At 40.9% G+C, this 27475-nt stretch overlaps 1 protein-coding gene across 8 annotated transcripts in view; it reads right to left on the bottom strand.

The window, feature by feature from the left end:
* LOC309622639 (protocadherin alpha-C2) overlaps positions 1-27475 on the bottom strand; it is a gene marked incomplete at its 5' end in the record, with an annotated part of 176592 nt that overhangs the window by 31521 nt on the left and 117596 nt on the right. For 7 of the 8 annotated variants that reach the window (XM_082378625.1, XM_082378623.1, XM_082378621.1 and 4 more), the window contains 2 exons: positions 2276-2364; positions 5321-5379. In XM_082378625.1, coding sequence (XP_082234751.1) covers positions 2276-2364; positions 5321-5379 — 148 coding nt within the window. Of the gene's footprint in view, positions 1-2275; positions 2365-5320; positions 5380-13882; positions 26778-27475 lie in introns of those variants that run through there. The other variant, XM_082378617.1, reaches the window with a different exon arrangement.

The raw sequence follows: 27475 nt of genomic DNA, 5'->3' as shown, positions 1-27475 counted from the left end.
CCTAGAAATTACCATACTAAGTGAAGTAAGTCAGAAAGAGAAAGACAAATATCATATGATATCACTTATGTGTGGAATCTAAAATGCAACACAAATGAACTCATCCATGAAACAGATATAGACTCACAGACAAAGAGAACAGACCTGTGGTTGCCAAGGGGGGAGTGGGAGTTGGGGAGGGAAGGATTGGATGTTTGGGATTAGCAGATACAAACTATTATATAGAGAATGGATACACAACAAGGTCCTACTGTGTAGCACAGGGAACTATATTCAATGTCCCGTGATAAACCATAATGGAAAAGAATATAAAAAAGAATGGGTGTATATATGTATATATATACACACATATATCTGAATCACTTTGCTGTACAGCAAAAACTAACACAACATTGTAAATCAATTATACTTCAATAAAATAAATATTTTTTAAAAGATGTGTTCTTAACATTCTTTTGAATTTGAAGGAGAATCCTGGGCCAGATGCAGATAAAAATAATCAGTAAACAGTTCCTACTTCCCACTGGCCTAGGAATATACACCAACCAGCATCACTGATGAAAGGGAGAATGTATTCAAAGTTAGTTCTGGGCTCATCAGCCTGACCTACAAAGTCTCTATGAGAACAAGAAAAAACCCTGAAATGGAGGCAGGGTAGGAGGGCATGATTTCATGGGGCTGCTTGGATTGAGCAGTTCTCACCTTTCAGATGCCTCCCATCCTGCAGCACTTGGTAGTCTAAAACCACTTCCTCCGCCATCGCTTCTTCACACCATCACTGGCATTAGGGTTGCAGATTTGTCAATGAACTATTTTATGTTTTTCCCCTTCCCATCTGGCAATATTAGCTCTCTAATGAATTGCTTTAACTTGGGCATTTGTTTTTTTTTTTAACAAATGTGACTTTTAGTTGAATTATACAACATTCATAAATAGCAAATGCTGGCTGATTAGAATCAATGAAAACCCTTAGAGCTGCCAGAGAAAATGGGCCCTTAGCTGCACATGTTACTTGCATAGCCTAATCATTTGAAAGGCACCAGCTTATTTTTGGAAAGAACTTTTTACACATATGCTTATGTAATCTGTTATGTATGTATATATGTATGCATTTGGATTTGGGTGGATTCTTGCAAGCCAGCCATGCTATGAATATAAGAGCTAGATACACTTGGATTTGGAACTAGACACACTTGGGTTTGAATCCTACCTCTGCCACTTACAAACTATGTGAACTTGGGTATGTTTCTTAATCTCTCTGTGTCTCTAGCTCCTCACATGTAAAATAGAGATAATAAATCCCTTGCAAGATTGTCTCAAGGAATAAATGAGATCGCACAAGGCACAGTGTCTGGGTACATTGTGGCTCAATAATTAGTAACTATTACCATCATCATCATGTTCTATTAATAGAGGATTATGATAGACAACATTTGCAGTCTCTATAATCCTTCCTTTCTGATAACTGCCACAGGGATGGGCCTCCAAAGCCATATTTGTATTATATGACACTGCTTCAGTGATTGGGCAAGAATAAGAAAAATAAGGAAATATGAGTTTAGGCAATTTTTTAATGTTCACCCAGCCATTGGGTTCTTGATTTAATCTGGCAGATCCTCTTTCCTGAAAGTTTGGATTAGGAATCAGTTCCCATTGGTCCTCTGAACTAAGAAACTGCAAGACTGGTCATGTTTGGCAACGTGCATGTCAAGGCAATAAAAGTCAGTCTGCAGAATGATGTACATGTCAGGGAAGGAGGAGGCCTGACGGTGACTTGAAGTCAACCAGAGTGGTGCCCTGGTTCTGACAACTTTTCCACTTCCATGAGAAACTCCATTTCATCGATCTATCTGTTAATCAATCTATCAGTCTCCCTTTTGCTTACTACTTTGAGTGGATTTCCATCATCTTTAACCAAAAGATCTTTGCTAACAGTGTCATCTCTGTGCATGAGGCCACCAGATCTTGCCTGTTGTAGTTCGGACAGCCTAAGCATTTGAAATGTACCCAGTTATTTCAGGAAATAACTTTACACACACACACACACACACACACACACACACACACCCTTAGGTTATCTGTTTTCAACTGCTGAAGTACATTAAGTAGAAAATCAAAATACTCCTGCATAATCATGTATGCAAGGAAGTCACACATGTAAGAAAAAGAAGTAAGAATAAAAAGAGAGCCACTGACATTCCTGGTCTTACAAAAACAGGTCATCTCAATGGCTTTCCAGAACCCAAGCAAGAAGGGAGAGACCCTGGGTCTTTACCTGGTGTCGCACTGGATACTGTTGGCCACTGCTGATCAGGCCCTCCTGGACCAGCTCGTAGAATGCCAGCCTCTTCCAGGTGCACAGAGCTGAGTAAACACATAGACCCAAATAATAGTTAGACCATAAATGCCTTTCCAGCTCTCCTTCCACCCTCAGAAAGCGCTTACATCTCTGGAGGCAGGGCTGCAGCTAACACTTTTTACTCATGCTTGAACTGAAGCAATTACCACTGAGCAGTCAGCTTGCATCAACTGCAAAAGCATTGCTGACTTACTGCCTGCTACACCATGCAGGCGATAAACAGGCTTTATCTTTATAGCAATTTTGGTTTTCAGTAATGCTGTGTGGTGTTCATTAAATCTAACAGGAAGCCCATCAGAGGGCTAATGCCATTTTATCGTCTTAATGCCAAAGCAGATGAGGAGAGCTTGTTCTCAAAAGCCCCAAGCCTCTTTTGCTAGTTCTCTTATTTCTGGGTTCTCATAGGAAAGAGGAAAGCACGAACATTATTTGCTGGTAACTGTAGTATTATTCCAGTTTGGCCCAATTAATTCTTAACTTTATTTTCTGTTTTACTCTTTCTGTATCTTTTCCTCATAGGTAACCCACCCTACATTTCCTGGGACTAGAGGAAGTTTATCACCACCACTCATGGATCCCAGTTCAGAAGAGATTAATTCAGCATAAAATATTGCAGAGAGTGAGACATGAACTGGGAGATCCTTAGAGGCAAGTAGAGCTAGAACGTAAATTGTTCAAGGGCAGAGAGAACATCATATTCTTCATGTATGTGTAATGTTAGCAGATATGAGACCCTCAATATTTTCTGGATGAAGAAAGGAACAAATGGGACCCTAAGAGTAAATATCACCCAAGAAAACCCTCACCAAAATAAGAGGACTCTTTGAAATTAGGCATTGGTTCATCTCGGAAGTTAAGTTACTAAAGTAAAACTTAGAGTACTACTGCCTGAAGGGGTCATGTGACTCAACAGAGCAGGCAAACTTGAAATATTGTGGGGGAATGTCATCTCTAAGTTCAATATTCTCTTACTCTTTTTTTTTTTTTTGGCCGTGCCAGGAGGCTTATGGGATCTTAGTTCCTGGACCAGGGATTGAACCGCACCCTCGTCAGTGAAAGCACAGAGTCCTAACCACTGGACTGCCAGGGAATTCCCAATATCCTCTTATTCTTAGACTTCAAACAACATATCTAGTGGAAATTCACTCATTAAGCTCTGCCTTACTGCTGTTCTTCCCTTCATCTACACCCTAGAATCTTCTCTTTTTTCCAAATATTAATATCCTTCGGGTGTTGGTGGATTCTACCAGCAAATTGTATGGGTTCAATTAGATTCACTCTGAAGATGGAACTACCCTAGGAACCAGCTCAGCTCAAAGCAGAATTTTCAAAGGAACAGGCACATGCTATCTGAGGCTAGAAAGGCCAAGAAGCCAAGCGTATGTGTGAAAAAGATGAGTGTTGTTTAAGTTCACAACTTTAACATATGTTCCATGTACTACACTGTGAGGAATAAATAACATTTAGTTTTAATTTTTATTTCATTTCTTATCCTACTTGAATCTCATAATATCTTAATTGAAACCTGAATAGAAACACATGTGGCTTTTTTTTTTCATTTGAAAATGGAATAAGGAACTGATATAGTTTAGTATTTTATTTTAATATAGTTTTAAAGGTGCATCTTACAGCTTTGGTACTTTTCAAGTAAAGCGCTAATTCAACTGGGACAAAAGAAGTTGGTATTGTAAACCATATTTTTTCCTATCATATAGTCCACCACAATAGCTCAGATGCAGGCAAAAGCATAAGCTGGTTTCTAACAAATAGAAAGAATCTTTCTGAAACCTAGTATTCTGGCATCTGCATAAGTGTTTCTGGCCTAAAGTTATGACCAGATTCCAATGTGATGTCTCACCAAGCCAACTACTGATCTTCAGTTTTCACTGATTGCTTCTCGTTTAGAAAGGGCACCCATTATAATGATTTCTGCTCAATTTGTAATGTAATGTTTGGGAATATGTTGATTTATTTTAATTTAATGTGTTTTTAACGGGCTAAAACTAATTTTTCATTAACTCAATACATACTCTGTAAGCTCTCTCTTTAGAAATTGATCAAGGTTTGGTGACGATCTACTCAAGAGTTGCCCAGATATTTTGAGGGGCTTAAGTCTGGAGTTTATTTCTTCTTTAAAACTAAGTTATTTTGGTGGTAGTGAACACTAGTTGCTTGGCTCTCTCCATTTGGTTTCCCAAAGACACTCACAAATAATGAATCTTTTATTTGGCCCTGTGGCATGAATACTAGATCAGGTCTGGGAATAATGGTAGTTAATCAATTACTGTCAAAGAGACAAAGTAGAGAAGGCAAAATTATATTTAATCTGAGTTTTAAAGTAATGTTATTACTCTAGGTTAATTTAAAAGTAAGCTAGATTTGGTCTCGAGATATTCAATAAAGGCCCTTCACATGGCTCATCCTCTGAAGAGCTCTTGCCACTGAGGGCAGGCAATAAGATAGCAACAAGATGGAAAAGATAAGGAGACTCTAACAGGGGTGAACATGAACAACAATTATTGTGGTTAACAGGATATAACAGTCAATGTGCGATGGAAAACCAAGGTAGACAACAAGTGCATATATATTACACAATGTACTCAAGTCTGAAAGCATCAGTATTCATTATAATTTTAAGGGAAGGACAGAAAGTACAGATGAGGAAGGGATGAAAGAAGTTGAAGCTACTTCCTTATAGAAATTTTAATGAGAGAAAGTAAACAGTCGCCTGTATCTGTGATTTTACAGGAGATTCTTATTTGCCGGCACTTGATAAGCGTTTGGTGCTGACCGCTTCCAATGTTTCAAGGAATAGACACGGAGACATATAAACAACTGCATTCTCCTGGCAAAGCATCTAAGCTTCTCAGTTTTGACAGCTGCTTCCGGCCTATGAAGACAGTTTATCTGAGTCATACAGTTGCAGTAACTTCTGAGTGAAATGAGGAGGGAAAGCCATACCTGTGCATTCCTGCTCTCAGGGAGGCAGAGTAACGCCAGTCAGGGTTGGGTTGTCGGGGCTGCAAAATCACAAAGGGAGTTTTTGTTAATATGGCAAAAACGATGATCTCCTAGTGACGACGTTCACCGATGAGTTGTTTCTTAAATATTTCAATGTAGCTATTAAAAGTATGGAGGAAGCCACTTCATATGCATCTCTAAGATGATATTCACATATATATAGCACTTCAGGAGAAAATTAAATTAGCTCATCAGGGTCCTTGCACAGATGAAATACCATGGAAAACTGGATTTAATGATGCTGTGAGGACCGGCTTTGGCTTTGCCTTGCTCAAAACAGGTCTATGTATTAAGATACACACTACTATATATGAAATAGGTAAACAAGGCCTTACTATATAGCACAAAGGAACTCTATTCAATATCTTGTAATAACCTATTATGGAAAAGAATCTGAAAAAGAATATATATAACTGAATCTCTGTACCCTTGAAACCAACACAATATTGTAAATCAACTATACTTCAATTAAAAAACAGAACAAAACAGGTCTATGTTCCTAAAGCAGCATTAGTGGAAGGACAGTCTATTCTGAAAGAGGAAAAGCTTTCATTGTTTTTGCCCTCAAATGCCCCGTTAAGGGAACATCCCCAGTTTGGTATTCTAGCTGTAACAGGGCCCACAGCTACACAAATTCTGCTGTTCTGGCTGGACTGCAGAGCACTGCAATCTGCTGCTGACTTTGCAAACTGCAGCATGTTTGACTCTGGGCGGATGTGCCCAGTCATAATGCCAGCAACTGATAACAGCCTCTTCTGCTGATTGAAGAGGAATACAAGGGAGAGGAAAACAAACCACGGCCGGGTTTGACCTTGTTGTGCTGCATAATCCTTTTCATAAAATTGTACTTGTTTCCTGCTCCTCTGAGGGCTTTGCCTTCTTATTCAATTACTGTTTGCTAAGCTCTGTTTAACAGGGAGCAGCTGAAACCTAAGAAGAACCTGACTCACTCTGCACCACCTATGTGTTGGAAAGATGCATTGCCCTGTGTCTTCAAACTGTCAATTCAAAGTGGAGGGGACACCGAGGAAAACGTGGGCACCTAAAGACTGCTCTGGAAGTTATGTGCTGAGTAGAAGCTACTCAGGAGTCACTGGGGACAAAATCAATCACCATCACTATCTTGTTATCAATTAGCAAAAATGTTATTATGAAAAACCCATGACAGATGTTCCTCTCGAAGTGTTTTCATGGGCAGAGATTAAAGTGGTCCTGTCACTGAATATTGAGGCCTATTTGAATGGAAAGATGAAGAGATGGAGGTTGTATTCTGCATTTTCCTCTGGACTATAATTATATTTGGTAGACACAAGGCCACAGTAATGCCAATAAACTATTTCAAAATGTCAAGTTTGTTCCTGTCATTCTTATAGTTCATTCAAGGGATGCACAGTATTTCGTAAACATACTTCTTCACAAGATCCAGAGAAGAAGTGATCAGCATCTCAACTTCCAGACAGACTTTGGGATGGTTAGATGATATTCAACAACTTAGCCAAGTCAAGGCCCAGAAAAAGCTACAACTCTAGGATACTTTACCTCAAATGTCCCCATACACTAACTGCCCTCTCCGCTCCCTTCCATTCTGTTGGCAAGATACAAGCTGCTTCCTCCTTGGTTCTCAAATTCACAAAATGCTATTGATGTTCCTCATAAAGTACCATAAAACTATCTACAGATGAAATGAAGGGGCTCCCATTTTCTATCAGGGGTAGTAGAGGGAGCAAAAGAGAAAATATTTGCAAACCATTTGGTAAACCTGAAAATATGACTGAAATACTTTTTATTAATCGTATCATCACCAGCTTTCCCCTGACCATCAGCAGCACTGGTGTCAGCTTGGTAGCTGTAAGAACCCTCCTTCAAGAAAGACTCTGACATCTGCTGAGCAAATGCTGCCAATTTTTCTATGACTGGGTAACATCCATGATGAAAATTGCTGCAACTTGATCTGGTGAATGAAATCACCAACTTTATTTTGCGGAAAGGCACAGTTCTAGCAGGACTGACCAGGAAACTCAGTCCATTACATAATCTCACTTCCTCAACGACACGTAATTTGTCATGCTGCTATTTTCTATAATAGTCCCTCAGCAACAAGATGCTTCTGAGATTTATTCGCCAAAATCATAGTTATGAGACATCTTACGGCAGTGAGATCAGGCAGGGAAAAGGTAAGGAAGAAAGTAATTAATATGTTTTATGTAGTCACACAATACTAGGCAATGGAATAAGCACTTTATACATATTACTGCATTTATCCTAACACCTTTGTTAGACCATAAACTTTATGAAAGGGATTATATCTTTGTTTATAATACATACTGATATTCTCAAATATTCATAATACATAGCTATAGCCTCAGAAGCTAGCAGGGTTCAGGTATTTGATAGGTTTTTTAAAGGCTTTCGAATAAATTAACTACCATGCAAGGGCAACACTATCGTACTTAAATTACAAAAATTAGAAATGTGGAACTTTAGAGAGATTAAATTACCTGCCTGATAGGTAGGTTTGGCTGATAGTCATCTTTAGGTACCCCTAACGCGAAAGTCTGTGTTTTAAATAAATTTGCGTGGAATGACAGATATATATTTTTCTCTTTTTTACTTCTGACTTTCCCAGATTGATTTATTTTAAAATGATACAAAATTAAATGTAATAAAATGTACATGGGTTTCATGTGAACTTGGAAAAATTGATTAAACTTGGAAAAATTGAAGCTGAGAGGTTGACTGCTGATATACCTAATATAATGAGACATATGTTTAGTTCTCTAGTACTTGGATGGTACATCCCTGGGCTTTGCTTAATTTCTATTGGTGAAAAGCCCAGTATGTTCTGTTGTTTCAAAGCGTAGCCCTTCAGTAGAATAAGTCATGAAATTCCAGATGTGGAAAAACTGAATTAGGTAGTCCACGTGGGTGATGTAGTATTATTGAAGAACAAGAATCCATTTGTTTCTATCAAAATTATAGCTAAGACTTGATTTATTCTGTAATGGTATTATTTATACTATGGAATATTTGAGCTACAAAAGGGTGAATCACCTCTTCCAAGACAGATTTGAAATAAAATAGGTTTAAAATACCCTATGTCATTCATAACACCATAGGACTACTCAGTGAAGTAATATGCTATCTTCTTATCATGGAAATCCATGAAGCTATCAATAAATGGTCCTCTGAGAAACAAGACTACATGTAGCATCTCCTTTTCCTTCCTAGTAGGAATCTATTAAAGATGTATCCACTGCAAATTTTTCAGTGATATTTTGTGAACACTGATATAAATTATGATAGGCAAAATCCTAAAATGGCCTCCAAGATCCCTACACCCTACTGTAAATGCCCTGTATAATCTCCAAGACTGAATATGATGGGTCTTACTCCATGATTAAGTTATATTATACGGCACAGCTGGCTTTGAAAAAGGGAGATTATCTGGGTGGGAATGACCTAATTATACGAGTCTTTTAAATCTGGGTCTAGAGATCAGAGACAGAAATCAGAGAGATCTGAAGCATGAGAGGAATTCCGTGTGAGAAAATATTCTCCACTGTTAAAATATTGGTAAGGACCTGAGAGCAACTTCTAGGAGCTGAGAGTGACCTCCAGCCAACAGTAAGTAAGAAAACGGGGAGCTCAGTCCTCATGGAACTGGATTCTGCCAACAACTTGAATGAACTTGAAAGCAGATTCTTCCCCAGAGCCTCCAAGAGAGAACTCAGCTTGTCCAACATGTTGATTTCAGCCTTGTGAAAACCTGAGCAGAGAACCCAGTCACAGTGTGCAGGTAATAAATGAGTGTTGTTTTTACACACTAATTTGTGGTGATTTGTTACAAAGCAATAGAAAATGAACACATAAACTGTTGGTCATGAAGGCAAAAAGGAATCTAACATCTAAAATAATCATTGTTATGTTACATATTAGTCTTCTAGTAAATCAAAATGAAAAGATGATAAATATGAGAAGTCTAGGTGAATACTTACTTCTAAAAACAGTCATTTATAATCCTAATCCACAGAGCAGGAAAATAAAATACACATCACTTTAAAACATACCTAATGGGTTCTAGTACAACAGAAAATGCTAGGTTTGCTTAATTCTGGACGCACAGCCTGCTAGTGCAGCAGTTACTCTCTCACCCACAGTTTTACTTCCCTGGAGCCCAGAGTTCTGACCCTGCGAGGCCAGAAAGGAACTGATGTTGCTTCTGTGCCAAGGGACTAACATTTTTCTTCGATTTTTGCAATGTTGGAGATTTCTCTGCATTTGTCGAGTTCAAATCCTCGAAAGACAAAAACTTGTATAATTTTTAGGCTAGCAGATTTAAAACACTGCTAAGGAATTCTCTTGACCTTTGATTTTTGAAATCATGCTTTTATAGTACTCAAAATATTATCATACGAATAAGCCAAATTTATATTCATACTGTAATATGCCCAGGAACATGGAGCCAGGTGAAATTTACAAAACTCATATTCAAAGACACCTGTAAATCCCCATTCAATTCAGCTAAACCTCTGGGCTTGGTGATGGTAATTTTTCATCAAACGTTTGCAAACAGACATCATCCTGACCTCTCACTGAGAGCAAAAATTGGTGGCCAACCAAGGCAAGTATCCAGAACCAACTCTGCTATTCTGTCAAGCAAACAGCATGCCAGTAGACAATTTGTAATATGCCAGGCTGTGTCCCTGCAGAGTGTTCTGAGTTAGACCAGATGCCCATGTGCAGGCTCAGTCCTGGGTCAGACCAAAGGGTAGGCCAATGACATTCAAGCTACAATAAATAGATTTCTTCATCAGTCAGGATATGTGCAAGATAAAGAGACAGAGAGGAGCTCAGCCATAATTCCATCTGGCTCAGCAGATCTGTAGAAAAGGGGAGGAAGGGGGTAATTTGAAGAAATTAACGTATTCTCAGACCAAATAAAATAAACCTTTTCTCAGAAGAACAGTCCTATAACCAGTACAGAAATGGCAAAACAAAACAGCCCCACCCATTCAAAAGTGACCATCAGAGGATGGAAGTTCAGATACAATTTCTTTGCCTATTCTGACCACTGTGCAGTTTTTATAAATTCACCACGATGGCACTTTACACTAAGTGTAAGTTCTGATCCAGGACAGAGTCAGTCACCAGCTAAAAAAGCCAGTCCTGCAAGAAATAAATTAGGTGCCACTGAAAGAAGGGTTCACCCTTCAAAGTTACCACAACTGGAATTAGAGTGAATATATACGCACAGTGGCAAATATAACTGAAGATTTGGTGACTACAACTTGCTTTAAAATAAGTGAAAGTGAATGTAAACTTAACTCATTTCTGCTACTCGTTTGTGATTTCCACATCTTGTGCCAACTGGTCCCACTGAGGCGCAGTTGGACAAATCTGCCCAGAGCACTCAAAGTGACTCATCAGCAGTCACAGGACCACAGATGCACAGAATCCACCTTAAGGTTTGGTTCCTTTTCTTGGAGATTCTGAAGAGGGTGCCAACCACATTGAACACCAGCTTTTCAGAGCTCTCCAAAGAGAAATTCTGCCCCACTGCTAAACAGTTACTTCAGAAACCTCACCGCACAAGTGGCTCATGAAATAAACTCACTGGGGGTAAAATCTACCAAAAGATTAGCCTGATGTTAAATACTGATATTTAATAAGCAACAAGAGAGAAATTAGAGAGAGAACAAAGATAAAAGATCTGAACAGGTTTTGCCAACGGTAAAACAAATAAAAATATCCTAGCTTGGTGGTAACGTTTTTACTCACTGATCCTCCCATTGGTGACCTACTTCTATGCAAAGAATTCCTCTTTTTCCAGAGCAGTTAACTGACACTACTAGGTGAATCAGTGGTAGCCTGAATGCCTGAGGATCCCATATCAAAAGGAATATAAACATTGGGATTTCTATCTACTCATACTGTTTCAAAAAGCACAGTCTTTGGAGTCAGACAGATATGACTTAAAATACCACTAGGAGAGTGACTGTGTGTGTTACTTAACCTCTCTGAGCTTGTTTCCTCATGTGCTAGATGTTGATAAATATTCATTTAATGTATGACTTACAGGTAATGAAACCATACATATATTGCAGTGCAGAATATTTTTGTATAGTAGGGTGGTCAGTGAGCGCAAATTCCCTTACTCAGCCTTTCCGATCCCCATCTAATTTTAATGTAGGTACATGGAATCAGTTGCACCCCAGGACTCTCCTGCCATCTGCAGTGACTGGGTAGGGAAGAAAGAAAGCCTAACATGAGAATTTAACAGGTTGATCTAGCAGTGATGACTTTCAGAGTTGAGTGATTTTTGTCCCCATTTTGCCATGCTATGACAACGTGACTCACTCTCTACCCATAACCGCAATAATTCCAGGAGCTATAGATCTTAGGGCTCTCTTCACTGGATTTCCAAAAACGTCTGGCAAAAATTTGTCTTTATTAAAATCATGTACTCTCCTGGCAAAATCCCACAAAAGCAAGCACCTTTCTGACATAATTTTCTCCCTAAATTAAAGGTTTGTGAACCAAAGCACATATTAACACACAGGTCAGTATAAGACAGAAATAGTTCACGTATCAAATTGCCCCAAGCTTTGAGTCAGGAGAGAGAGGGTGAGAGTGTCACTCCCCTGCGCTTCCGGCTCACAGCTGGTTGCAAAGCTTGCCTGGCCTGCTCTCTGCGCCTCTTTACCACCTGCAGCCACCCCAGGCCCAAAAGGACTTCACAGTAATTTGTTCAGCAAATGTCTACAGCATCCTTATTTAAAATTAAGCCTTTCTACATGCTGCCAAAAGCTATGATCTAAAGAATTCTGGAGGCTCTTTGATTCCCCCCACCCCACCTGTTCTTCTTAATCTGCAATCTGCCTCCCGTGGCTGCTCAGCATTGACTAACATCAGGCTCTTCTGATAAATCTACCTACAATGTACATGGAAATTCTCTCAATCCATCTCTCTTCTTTTCTGTGCTTATGCATTAATTTCCTGAAGATGAGCATGAATTTAGAATGTGAAACTATGGACATTAATAAAAAGAGAACAATATGTCAGTGAAAACACATCACAAAAATATAGGAGGGACAAATATTATTAACTCATTTTGTAGGACCTCTGAAAGTCCTAGCTACAAAGTAGTTCTTTGGGAAGAAACAATTCATCACTTTTTATGGGACAAAATTTTGGCTTCTGAAATCCAAGTTTAAAGTATCACAAAGCAGAATTCTATTATTTCAAGCATGCAAATGGAGACAAACACACTACACAAACACATGCACTGTCCAACAATTTATATACATCCTTCATATACTGAGCAAACTGGCCTTACACCTACTTAAAACCAGTGTATCTACTAACACCTGTCTCTCTGTCTCTCATGTACAGTAAGCCATCCACTTTCCAAGGCTTTTGTAGCTAGATCCAGAAATTGAATGTGTGCTTTGGAACATGTTGAAGTACCATTTAAAGTACTATCATTTAACTTAAAGACATGAAGGGCTTGAAGAGGCTGCTTCACATCTCATCAAAACCCTAGGAATTCTCAAGAGGAAATCAGAAGATTACATTTACATTAAATGCAGGGAAATCCTCTTACAAGGAGTTCACACAAGACCAAAAAAGATAACTAGCGGCAGAATTCTTTCTCCCCAACCCCAGCTTGTCCTGGTCTTCACCATACCCCCACAGCCCTAATCCACTCATTCTACCATCTCCCTGGCCCAATCAGACAAATTGGTTCTTGGATGCCTGCCGTACCATCATTCATCTCCTCTGACAGCCCCAACAGAATAGTTACCACAGCAAACAGCCAAATCAAACTTTGTCTTCAGGGTGAGGTCCACATTCTATGGCTTTATCACCTCTGACATGACTTTCTAGCAGATCTCATCACATTAGTTCAATGCAATTACCAGAAATATTAACTGGATACTTTTCATTGTAGATAGTCCATGGTATAAACAGGGACAGCAGACAGAGATGACCACCACAGCCCCGAGAGGTTTCAGAACTTTTGAAAAACAACACTCCTGTAGGATTTCAAAAGGGAACCTTCCCTGTAGATGATACAGCACAGGCCATTTCTCCCTGAATCTCATAATGTTACCCTCTATAGCATCATCTTATTCTCAGGCCTATTCTACAGCTCTATCTACAGAGCTGTGCTTTAACACCACATACTTAAGACAAATCCTCATTTCTCAAACAATTTTATGGTCAAGGTTTCATATATCTGAAAAGAAAATGGAAAGTAAAACAATTCTCTAGTCCTATTTCTCTAGAGAGGAAACATAGCAGATTATAATCCAATCACAGGTAATACACACACATACACACACACACACACACACACACACACACACACACACACAGTTTACCAGATAACCCTTGTCACTGTTAATAACTCGAGAAAGCCAACTACATGATACTGCGAGGGGGCGGGGGGAATGTGAAAAATGCATGACTTTGTGAAAGACCCCTTGACTACTATCTCACCTCATTTTGAGAAACAGCTTCGTTTTTTAGAATAATCAGGTTCCCAGCACTCTGCCCACTTTGGCCTGTGAGGTGCCTGCTGTCACCTGCTGCTGCTTGGGCTCCCCCAGGTCCCAGTCCTGTCTGCGCCCCTGTGTTGTAAAACATGAAAGTGTCACTCCCTGAGCCTGCTGTCAGACAGGCCTTGTAGCAGTAGGTCTTGGTGAGGGAGCCGTTCCCTCGCACTTCAATGAAGTGAGGCTGCACTTTGAGGCCGTGTGGTATCCTGGCATCAATATTGTTGTTGGCCTGTTTGTAGAGTTCTGCAGGGCACCTCTCCCTCACTCCACAGAAGCCTCCACAGCACGCAGTGCCATAAGCAGTGTAGCGGTAGCACTTGATGATGCTCAAAACAATGATTGCCAAAAGAAATATAAAAGACACTGTGCTTAATGCTATGATTAGATAAAGTGTAATTTCAGAGTATGTCCGAGGACTTCTCACATGTCTCTGAGTGTCAGGGAGGATTCTGGAAACCCTATCCACCACAGCTACTGTAATGGCCACAGAGGCTGACAGCGATGGCTCTCCATTGTCTCGGACCACCACGGTCAGGTTGAAAGTGGTTCCACTCTCATCTCCCATCTTCCTGGTAGTCCTAATTTCTCCTGTATGTAGCTCTACTTTAAAGAGGTCCAGGTCAGAAATCTGGGCCAGATGGTAAAAGAGCCAAGCATTCTGCCCAGAGTCTGAGTCCATGGCTATGACTTTAGTGACCAGGTAGCCAGCAGGGGCAGTTCGAGGCACCATTTCAATGGCTGCTGACGAATTGGTTGAGGTAGGATATAGGATGTGAGGGGCATGGTCATTCACGTCCACTACATACACGTTGGTGGTCACAGTGCTGCTCAGTGGTGGGCTCCCCTTGTCCCGGGCCTCCACAGTCACAAAGAACTCCCGAAACTTCTCATAATCAAAGGAGTTGACAGCATAAAGGCTGCCACTGGCACTGTTAATGGAGACATAGGAGGTGACTGGCAGCCCTTGAATCTCCCTCTCCAGGAGGGAGTAGGTCACCTCCGAATTCTCCTTTTCATCTGGGTCTGTGGCTTGCACAGTGCAGAGCAACACCCCTGGCAAATTGTTCTCCTCGATGTAAATGGAGTAGGAGTCCTTCAGGAAGCTGGGCGGATTGTCATTGATGTCAGAGATCTCAACCTGCAGTGTCCGCTGGGATGTGAGCTGTGGTACTCCCCCATCAGTGGCCGTCACTGTGATGTTGTAGGCAGCCGCCTGCTCCCTGTCCAGGGGGCCACTCACCACCAGTGTGTAGGAGTTTCCAAAGCCATTCAGTCGGAAAGGCAGTGTGGCCTCCAGGCCCAGGCTCACTTTCCGGTTGGGACCTGAGTCTTGGTCATTGACACTGAGAAGGGCCACAACGGTGTTGGGGGCAGCATCTTCAGGCACTGGGCTGTACAGGTCCGTGAGCACCACCTCTGGTGCGTTATCATTCACGTCCACGATGTCCACCAGCACCTTGCAGTGACCCACCATGGGCACTGGACCCCGGTCTGTTGCCTGCACATAGATCTGGTAGGAAGAGGCCTCCTCATAATCCAGCTCTCCACTTACCCGCACTTCCCCCGTGCTGGCGTCGATGCTGAAGAGCTGCCTCTCCCGGTCCGACGTGTAGCTGCTCAAGGAGTACGTGAGCTCGCCATTGGAGCCCTCATCCGGGTCTGAGGCATTCAGCTTCACCACCAATGTGCCTGGGGGCGCGTCCTCCCGAAGCTGGACGCGGTAAGTGGACTGGTCGAAGGCGGGAGAATTGTCGTTAGTGTCCAGGACAAGCACAGAGATCTGCGCGGTGCCCGAGCGGGCAGGGCTGCCCCCGTCCACAGCTGTGAGAACCAGGTGGTGCAAGACTGCCTGCTCGCGGTCTAGGCCCTTACGCAGCACCAGCTCCAGCACCTTACTGTTCTCCTGCAGGGGTTTCAGGTCCAGCTCGAAGTGCTCGCTGGGGCTGAGCTCGTAGGTCTGCACCGAGTTGGTGCCCACGTCGGGGTCCTGCGCGCTCTCTATGTGAAAGCGCGCTCCAGGTGCCACCGATTCGCTTACCTGAAGCTGGTAGTCGGGCCGCGGGAAGCGCGGCGAGTTGTCGTTGATGTCCAGTACCTCCACCTCCACGGCACTCACCGCCACGGGGCTGTGCGCCAGCACTTCCAGGCTGAGCAGGCAGCGAGGCCGCTGCTCACACAGCGCCTCCCGGTCAATGCGCTCGTTGACGAAGAGAGCTCCACTGGTCAGGTCCAGCTCCAGGTAGCGCGGGCTGGGCGCACCCAGGTGGTTGATACGCAGGCAGCCCGGCCCCAAGCGCCGCAGCTCCAGCCCCAGCGCGCGAGCCACGTTGCCCACAAGCGCGCCAGGTGTCTGCTCCTCCGGCACCGAGTATCGCAGCTGGGAGGCCGCTGGGCCCGGCAGCAGCAGTAGCAGCAGGAAAAGCAGCAGCAGCCAGGACATGGGCGTCCGGAGTCGGGGATGCTCTGTTGCCCCAGGTCTGGTACCCGCCAGCTCCATAGCCACCGGCCGCGGCGGAGGCAGCCGGGCAGGGCCGGAGGCAGCAGCTTCCCCAGCCGTGCTCCACGCCGGGGCCGCGCCTCCGCCTCCGCTCGTGCCGCCCTGCGCCCGCTCCCCCACGCCTCACGAGCTAGCAAACGCCGGGGCCGCTCCCCTCGTGGGCCCTCCGGAGGGCTCCTGGCCCCGCCGCCCGCTCTGACTCCCCATATCCCAGCTCCTCCGCTCGCCTCGGAGTCGCTCAGTCCGGCTTCGTTTCCTGCCGCCGCCGCCGCCGCCGCCGCCGCCGCCGCTGGTCCAGGGGGAGGGAAGAGGAAGCAGAAGAGGAGGGGGAGGAATGCTCAGCAAGTCCGGCTCCGATTCCGCACCGAGGTGGCGGGCGGCGACCCGGACTGCCCAGTCGCTCCAGCCACTCCAGCCCCAGCTCCTTCGCCCCGGACCGGCCGGATCCCAGCAGACCCCGGGAACACGGCCACTCCCTTTTTCCCTGCCCCCACTGTCCTGTTCAGCCGGTCTCCACGGTCCCTCGGCTGCTGATCTGGTCTTGTAAGGAGATTATTCTAGGAAAAGCAGTTAAGTCTCTAGGACTTGGGCTTTCAGCTCCCAGGAAAAGATTTCCAAGCGCAAGTCAAGAAAATACACCGAGGGCCTTGGCTAAGTACGGATATCTGGGCGGCGGCTCCACGTTCAAAGAAACAAACGCAAGTGAGGCGCTCTGAGGTTACTGATGATGGGGATTATTTCCCTGACACCAACATTTCCCCTGAATACTCCTAAATACTGCAGAAACTTCTAGGGCAGAGGGAGGGGGGGTGGCAAGTGCTGTCATCTTTCGCGGAGCAAGCCTAAAACTAGCATCCTGCGATCCAACACTCAATTCTGCTCCTAGCCAAGTGGCTTTTACTTCCAGTGTGTGCCTTGGCAAATAACCAATATTTCAGGTTTTAATATTCTTTCTTTAAAAAATTGGTTCCATGAAGCTGCAGGCTAAGCTCTTATTTGACCCCTTTTGATCATAGTGGGGAGAATCTAGTAAAATTTTAAAGAGATTCTTCCCTCAAGCTTTTCCTCATTTTACTTCACATTTTTTTCATTTATCACCCAAGACATTTTCTTTCTTTCAAGAGTGATATAAATTTTTTTCTTTAACAGATGACAATGTCTTCAAGAGCCTGCAAAACCATTACATCAAGAGAGTTACTCTTGATTTCCCAAGCCTGGCTGGAATTTGGACTCCATTAATGCTTTGCAGTGAAAAGTCTGCTGTTATTAAGCAAAATGTGGAAGGCTGGGATTTATCTCACAATAGCCAGCAATTTCAATAGCTGCAGCTCATCTTACATAAATATAAGGTTCCTTTACCCCTCCGGGTCTCTGTTCCCCTAAGACTCCCCCCTTGTATTGCTGCAGAGGCAACGAAAGGATAACCAATTGTCAGTGAACAAGAAGGCAGAAGGATCAGAGGAAGCCTTTCTGTTCTGTGTCATTGCTTCTGTTTCTCTGTTTTGAACATCCACTTTTCCCAGGCCCTCCCATCTATTCCACAAGAGTTTAAAATTCATTGTCCCACTTGTACAAAAGCACTCACTAAAATGTCCTTTCTCCTTCTCTTCTCTCAGCATCGTCTTGCCCCTAGATCTTCTGCTGTCATTTTCTAGCTATGAACTGGAACAAAACTAGAAGGAGACCTGACATTTGGCACACTTCCCTCCTTCAGGGCATAGTTGAAGGGGCCAAGGCACCCAGGTTTCAAAGGCCTGGACTAGCACATCTCCTCCTCCCACCTACCAAGTACAGCAGCTGACAACTCCACAACCTAACCCATTTTATTCCAGAGAAGCTCCCAGCTTCCTCCTATCCCTGCTGCTTCTTATTGGTCCTCTTTGTTCCCTCAGGAGTGCAAAGTGGGAAGCAACTTCCATCACATTCTATTCCTGTTTCCGTTCGTTCGTAGGCCTCTGGCTTCTCCCTCTCTGTCTGCTTCCTCCCAAAATGTCCCTACAGTAACCCTGTCTCTGCTGTGGTAATTTGATCTCAGAAAGCCTTTAACTCTCAAGTGCATGAAATGTAGGCCTGGCCTTTGTCTTCACCCATTACTTATTTCTGAAAATAAATGGCTTATAAGTGGAATCAAGTTAAAAGTTGTCAGGAAGAGTGACCTTTTCTTCCCTCATCTCCTCCCAGGCTTTCACAGTCACTGCCACCTCTGCCCACAGCTCTGAAACCTGGTCACTAGGCATTGACCATGCGTGGACCTGTGCCCCTGAAAAGATCACAGGCACTTAAAGAAGAGATTAAAATGACAGAGGCTTGGTAATGTTTTTAATGGAAGCCCCCAAGTGTCAAATCTCAGGAGAAAAATCAGGGCCCCTCTTTTAGCAATCTTGTCATCTTCCAGCAAGGACATCTGCCAGGTTGTCCATTTTGATGTGTTGGGATCATAAGCTTCAACTAGTACTTACTCCCTCAATGACTGAGAAGAAAAACATAGCACCAACACAAATCAGCCACCTCTTCAAAGACGTACTAAAGAGATGGCAAACTCTGTATGTGGCACTACAATGATTTAGTTGCTCATACTATTGTACATGTCTCATGCCGACCTTACTAGTTGGTGGATTGCTTAGATTGCTGGCAAGTGCCCTGTCTACGAATATTAATACTAATGCCTCAACCACACCACTATGCATTCCTTCCTTTCCTTGGACCTTCAAGAACCCCCTATTGAAAAGCAGAATAGCGCAGATTTTGAAGTCAGTCATACCCCTGCCAATGACTAACCGTGTGGCCTTGGTCATGTTACTTAACCTAAGCTTCAGTTAACTCATTTTAATTGGGGAAGACAATTTTAAGTAAACTCATAGAATCATTACGATTACATGAGATGATGTATATAAAACAATCTGAGGGAGATTAAGAGGTATAAACTTCCACTTACAAAATAAATAAGTCACAGGTATGAAATGTACACTATGGGGAATACAGTCAATAATAATGTGATATCTTTGTATGGTGACAAATGCTAACTAGACTTATGGTGATCATTTTGTAACACATAGAAATATTGAATCACTATGTTGTGTACCAGACATTAACATAGTGCTATAGGTCAATTATACTTCACAAACAAACACACAGAAAAAGAAATCACACAACACTGTAAATCAACTATACGCCAATAAAATTTTTAAAAAAAGAAATAAGACCTATGGTTACCAGAGGTGGGGGGTGTAGGAGGGGGGAGTTTAGATGAAGGTAGTCAAAAGGTACAAACTGCAAGTTATAAGATAAATAAGTACTAGGGATATAATGTACAACGTGATAAATATAATTAACACTGCTGTATGCTATACATGAAAGCTGTTAAGAGAATAAATCCTAAGAGTTCTCATGACGAGGAAAAGATTTTTCTTTCATTTTCTATCTATATGAGATAATGGATGTTCATTAAACTTATTGTGGTAATCATTTCATGATGTATGTAACTTAAATCATCATGCTGTACACCTTAAAATTATATAATGCTGTTATGTTAATTATATCTCAATAAAACTGGAAAGAAAAAAAACCAATCTGCATAGTAATTGACAAGTACGTTATTATTATTATCATTATTATTGTTATGATTAAAATGCAACAATTTATTATCATCAGATAACCTTAGTTGACAGTCTATATATAGCATGACCCTTTAAGGTATCAAACAGAGATATGCACCTGTAACTATGCCAGACAGGAAGTCAGTGATGATGGGAAAGATGAGTGTGCACCAAAGTTAAGCTTACCCAATTATTTCTAGAGCTTAGCCTATATTTTGAAAACAAAAACCAGTCCCTTTCTATATCAGCAAAGAAAAGGGACTTCCGTCATGAGAATTCCTTCAAGGGATTTGTTCCCTCACAAGAGATTCACCTTTTTAGGATATGTGAAAATACTTTAGCAACAGAGTACAGAAGTGTTCCCAAAAATGCTGTAATCTCTAGCGCCCAGTATAGAGCTTGGCACAGAGGTACTTAATGTTTCTTGAACAGAACTAAATTTACAACTTTACCTGTGCAATTCTCTCAAATAGAAATAGCTTCATCTTTTCTCTCCCCCTTTTAAATGTTCTCTATATTTCAATGTCCATCTTAAAACCTACCTAATCCATGAAACATTGTTTACTCTAAACATACTGCCTTTTTTTTCTCTTTCGTAGTCTACATCTCTCTCAATGCTGACATTCAGAATTCTGAATGTGTCATTCTTTAATTCATCCAAATGCCTTAATATTATTGCCTTACCTTAATTATACACAACCTACAAGCAGAAGCCATGTCGTATATGTCTGTGTATTTCTTCACAGTGTAGGAAAACTTACAGACTCTCAATAAATAAGTGATGGCTGTTTCATTTTCTTCAGATCCTTTTTTAGCAGATTTAAGAAGTGCTGCTACTTCTCCCTTTTTTCCCTAGGTCTAATGGTGAGAGGGCTCAAGAGCCTGCAATGATTTTACTTCCTTTAAAATTTGAAATTCAAAATATTTCAAACCTGGAGAACTGAATCCTACTAATGAAGTTGCTGGACGCTAAGAAAGGCTCTGCTCAAAAGTATTATCACTCTTTCTACTTTATATTATAATTAAAAATTATAAAATAAAGGTATTCCTTGCTCATAACTAACATGGAAAGTGACATGATACGAGAAGTGCCACAAAAAGACATGATTTTGTTTACCCTCATGTTAGACGAGAACTTTGAAATAGTATCCCTTAATTGTATCTGTAAAATGCATCTATCACAAGGTCATTGGACACAGGAGCAAAACCAATCAGAACACAACCCAATTAAGCCTCTAAGAAAAATACTGGTATGGGACTTCCCTGGTGGTCCAGTGGTTAAGACTCCCAATGCAGGGGACCCGGGTTCTATCCCTGGTCAGGGAACTAGATCCCCCATGCTGCAACTAAAGATCCCGCGTGCCACACTAAAAAAAAAAGAAAAGATCCCACACGCGGCAACGAAGATCCCGCATGCCAACTAAGACCTGGAGCAGTCAAATAAATAAGTAAATATTAAAAAAAAAAAAAGAAAGACAAATACTGGTACTCAGTGAATTCTCCTAATTCACATAAATTTTCCTTTCTCTATTATTAGTGCCATTACAAATCATTTTACTTTGGGGAACCAAACAATCTGGAGTCTTTTGGCCACAGGGCAAGGGGACATGCTCATTAGTTGGATCAGGCTTTGGGCTGACCATTATGGGAGTATCTGCCAAATAGGGAAGGTTCTAATTTTCAATTTTAAGTTGTATATTTATGTTGTTCCACAAACTGAGCACATGATATATAATTTAAAAACAGAGACAAATGAACATCCCAATGTTTAGTGTGGTCCAAAATAGTTTTTAAATTCCATCTTGTTATAAACGAACTGCACTTCTGATCTTTATGCATCTTCAGAAGGAAAATGCTTACCAACATGATTACAGCGTTCGTCACAGGTACAGCATCCAATGGTTGGAGAGATAAAAAAGATTTTTCAGATAACATTATAGCTGATTTTTTCCCACAGTCCCTTCCCTCCAGAGGGAATGCATTAACTTTTAGGGAAAGATCCTGTAAGTTTTTATTGATAGGTCTGAGAAATTAATATACTATTGATTTTTGACTGAGGCATCTGAAAATTGCTTAGAATAAACAAAGGAACTCAAACTATCTTTGGACAAGTACTAGTAAAAACAGAGAATACATTAAAGGCTTGGGGCAGATTGTGTAATATAAGAGACAAAATCAAACTCTTCAATTATTTGAGGGCTTTGCTTCTCTATCAGTATTTTCAATTGAGATGGCCTACCAAGAATCACAGAATGTTAAAGGTTGAGAGAGATTTAGAAAGTATCTCACCCAAATTCTTTATTTTTCATTGAACAAAATGTTTAAGTAGAACTTGAACCTCAAGGTCAGTGAGGAGATAGGAAGCATAAAAGCGCTATAAGTAAGCCAAGTGACAAATGATCTTCCAGACTACTAGAAGAACTTATAGATGTGACTAGAGTACCATATTTCCTATTTTTAAAAAAGTGCCATTGAGTTTGATATAAATTCCTTCAAAACTCTATTGTTACCAAAGTAACTGTTTATGAGCACTTAAAGGCATTCAATACTAGGGACTACTTTGGCTTAACTGAAAACTGGTAACATCAAACCTACCACATAGACTTTAAAACATTTCACATGGGCATTTTAGATTTTCAGTTGCTAGACTCATTGATAAGGGAAATGCTACAGGCATAGTCTATTTGGAATTCGTGGAGACATTAAATAAAGTCCCTCCAATATATCCTTACAGACAGAAGGAAGAAAGGCTGCAAGACAGTATGATTAGATGATTTCATAATTGTTTGGATAACAGTGACAAAAAGTGTTTACTAATGGAATGTTTCAGCCTGGAAGGAAAATTCCTGTAGGTGACTGCCGAGATTCACCATTGGTTTTATCCCTTATTCAATATTTTATCAATGACTCAAAGTGAGGAAGCATCAAGTGTCCAGGCCAATCCAGCAACAAGTTGAGCTCTCTAGAATGATAATATCAACTGCCTAGGGTAAGCCATGATTCTAATTAAATAAAATTAGTACCAGCATTCTATCTGAGACTCAATATATGCCAGAAATTGGTAAGTTTGTATTTAATTTCTGGCTTCCAGTATTGCCATTAAAACCTGTTCCAAGTTTCCATTCATCACTCAAGGCCTTTTATTTTAATAGAAAAACTTGTTTGGCTCTGTTTCTCCTCTGCAGTTCTTGGGATTTTAGCCATAGAATAAAATAAGATGGTAATTTGACACTAAAAAATATCCTTGTTCCCAAGTGGGTTTTAGCCACAGCATTCATCGATCTGTATACCATTTTTTTCTATTTCAAAAAATGTAGATATTGTTGAGGTACCTCAAATTGGAACTGTTTTCCAGGATATGACCTAAGCTCAGTCTAAAGGAAGGCCATGGTATCTCCTTTCTATACCCATTGTGTTTGTTGCTTGGAGAAAACAAACAAACTTATACCTCCACCTAAAAAAGGGTGAATTCTCAAAAGTATCTGTTCATATATTCAGAGTATCAAGTAATTGTTGGCTTTTTGGGTCCTCCTTGCCATGCTGATGCCTTAGCACTACTGTTTACATATTATGTCTATACATATTAACTCATTTAATGCTCACAAGAGCACAATCCCCAGTCAGGTTGGTACTGATGAAGAAACTGGATCCCAAAAAGGTGAAGGAATTTAACAAAATCTTCAGGAAGAAAAAAAAAAAAAAATCTTCAGGAAGCTCTTGTCCATGCCCTTGTTTCCTGAGATAGTAATACTACATCTGACCACTACACATGCACTTCTAATTAAGAATCATGTTACTGGCCTCCAGCAATTAATTTCCAAGTATTTTATACGAGATCCTATCCAATTGTTTTTATAACTACAATTTTTTTGTCTTTTAGAGACTTCAGTTGGAATATATATATATACGTATATATACACATACATACATATATATGTATTTGGACTATATATATATTTATATATTTTTTAAATGGCTGGCCTTAGCAAAAGTGTTATACAAAATAGATTTGTATTTCATATCCCAGCCTCTTCTTTCAGTACCATCTTCCCACCTATATATTCTGCCTAAGTAATGGGGTTTTACAAATGAATTTTTTTTTTTTAAGCTGCACCGCATGGCTTGCAGGATCCCACCTACGATATTCTGCCTAAGTAATGGGGTTTTACAAATGAATTGGCTTGTGGGATCTTAGTTCTCCCACCAGGGATTGAACCCGGGCCACCTGCATTGGATGCACAGAGTCCTACCCACTGGACTGCCAGGGAATTCCCAGACTTTTCTAATATAAATCTCATTAGTGTATTCCTTGTGATGGATTTTGTTACATAAATCCTTCAGCAGTTATGTGTACATTATAAGGTGGGTAAAATATAAATTCTCTAAATTAGCCAAGTTAAGATGTACTATGTATTCTGTGATATTAAAAGATCCTTTAAGGCCTTTTGATGAGAAATTAATGTTACCTAAAACCTTTATCAAAGTTAGAAACCTTGTATTAAAATTAGAAAAGACTTATAGATTCTTCAATTTTGTGGTATCCTCAGAACTTTTTACACGCATCTTTTAGGTAGTAAGATCTAGGATTAAATTTCACTAGCAATAATAGATGCAAATCCACTTCAAGGTTTTTAATCCCATTGTATGCTTAGGTCATGCACCTACTTAGGGTCCTCTTACAATAATCCTGCTTGATGTAAAACCAGACTCCAAGATTCAAGATCGGGCTCTACTGTTTATTATGTGTCACTGGGAAAGTTTTTTTTGTTTTCCTCTAAATCTCAGGTTAGTAAAATAAAGAAAAATAGTACTTACTACCAACAGTTCCTGCTAGACATTTATTCAGATAAAGCATGTAAATTTTTCATTTTATAAATTCTCAATGATTATTAGCCAGAAAAAAGAGGGGTGCAGCATGGGGATAGAAGTCTCATAAAATTATCCAAATAACCTGAGGAGAAAGGGGGATGAGTCAAAAGACAGCAAAAGCCCAAGTTTCTGCATTCTTTTTTTGCATACTCTACTTGACTGACAGAATTGAGAAGAAAACTCTAGTTCTATTTATAGCACTGGTTCTATTTATACAGCATCTCTGAACTAAGGGTCTCAAAGATCATTTAACTTATACATCTACAACTTGAAGTTGCTTGATGCCAACTTCAGCTTTTCAGCCCTGAATAGGAAAAAATATATGTGTGTGTGTGTGTGTGTGTGTGTGTGTGTGTATACACACACACACACACACACATATACATATATATACACAAAACTCCCCAATCAATCAACACTTTAACGTGAGACTTTTCTTTATCTAATCTATTGGGGAATTTTCCAAGAAACCCAGTGAACCAAAGACAATGGGGTGGTAACTTTAATGAAGATACAAAACTGAAGCATAGAATGGTTTGATAATTTACTAGAAATACAGAGTTGATTTCAAGCAGAACTGGGGAAAAAAAATCTCACTTTCTCTCTTTCCAATTCAAAGTTACATCTATTACAACAGAGTTGTCACCCTAAGATATTCAATATCCTTTATAATTAAAATTTCATCATAGCCTCCCATGATTGGTTTTCTGCTGTACTCTCAAACTAGACTAGTATTCCTCTGATCCAATTATCATAAGCTCATTTAAACTGTATATGAAAGATTTATTGGTTCATAAATCAATGAATACATAGGATATATTGGACAGATATGCCTCCTAGGATATGTAGATTTAGTGTTCCTTAAGCTAGCAGGAGTTGAAGAATAAATAGGATTTTCAAGTTACAAAAAGTCATTCTTTCCAAGTGTCAACAATGATGTGTTAAGAAAGTAGCAGCAACCCTAAAAATGTCAGACTGTGAGTTTCCTGAGTACAAGGATGAATATTGCATCCTTGGATGAAAAATTTAGCTATAATTCTGAGAACTAGGCAATTTTAGTTTGGGGGTAGGCACAGAAAATTAAATTATCATGGATTATTCCCTATTCTTATTCTCTCTCCAGTATATTTTGAAAAGAATCATGGAGGGATTCAATGGTGTTACAATAGATAACCAAATTAAATTATCAAATTTAATTCTCATTAAAGAATTTGTATATGCATCAAGGTTACTGAGTCAACATTAAAAGTGAATGGAGGGACTTCCCTGGTGGTGCAGTGGTTAAGAATCCGCCTGCCAATGCAGGGGACACAGGTTCGAGCCCTGGTCTGGGAAGATCCCACATGCCACAGATCAACTAAGCACGGGCACCACAACTACTGAGCTGGCGCTCTAGAGCCCACGAGCCACAACTACTGAGCCCGTGAGCCACAACTACTGAAGCCTGCAGGCTTGGAGCCCCGTGCTCCACAACAAGAGAAGCCCACAGTGAGAAGCCCCCAGACCTCAACAAAGAGTAGCCCCCACTCACCGCAACTAGAGAAAGCCTACGTGCAGCAACGAAGACCCAATGCAGACATAAATAAATAAATAAATAAATAAGTGAATGGAGGTTTATCTTCTCTTGATGACAATGATAGAGATGCTATTCAACAGTAAATTCCTAAAAAATTCCTAGAGCTCTGAAAAAACAACATCTATAAATTCACTCAGGTGGTTGTGTAAATTTATGTGTATAACTTCAAGAGGAAAAACGTTATTTGATATCTCAGTAGGACATAGACATATTTGCATACTTGATTAAAGTGAGCTGTAAGAAAATTAAGTTTAATGCCTTTATGTGATTTCCATTAGTTATCTTAAAATAGAATGCATCTTGGAACTCTTTCAAATTGCATATTAAGAAATTCACAACAATGACACTGACTTCAATATATATTTTCTTGAGAATTTTGTTTCTGCTTTCTTTATATCGTCACACTTTCGAGTCCAAGACTGAGGTTCTAAGCTTGGGGAACTTAAAAAAGTTAATAAATTTAAAAAAAAAAGTGAATGGAGGGACTTCCCTGGTGGCGCAGTGGTTAAGAATTCGCCTACCAATGCAGGGGACACAGGTTCTATCCCTGGTCTGGGAAGCTCCCACATGCCGCAGAGCAACTAAGCCTGTGCACCACAACTGCTGAGTCTGTGCTCTAGAGGCCACAAGCCACAACTATTGAGCCTGCGCACCACAACAACTGAAGCCCATGTGCCCTACAGCCCACATGTCACAACTACTGAGACCATGCACCACAACTACTGAAGCCCGCGTACTCTAGGGCCCGTGTGCCACAACTACTGAAACTGCGTGCTGCAACTACTGAAGCCAGTGCGCCTAGAGCCCGTGCTCCACAAGAGAAGCCACTGCAATGAGAAGCCCGCACTTGCCACAACTAGAGAAAGCCTGTGCACAGCAACAAAGACCCAATGCAGCCAAAAAGAAAAAAAGAAATTATAAAATGATGAAAACCTAAAAAAAATATATGCATGGGGACTTCCCTGGTGGTCCAGTGGTTAAGAATCCACCTTCCAA

This window comes from Balaenoptera borealis (assembly GCF_965194805.1).
Source record: "Balaenoptera borealis genome assembly, chromosome: 2".
Taxonomy (NCBI): Eukaryota; Metazoa; Chordata; class Mammalia; order Artiodactyla; family Balaenopteridae; genus Balaenoptera; species Balaenoptera borealis.
Note: the sequence above shows the minus strand (reverse complement) of the source record. Positions and strands in the feature narration are given on the sequence as shown.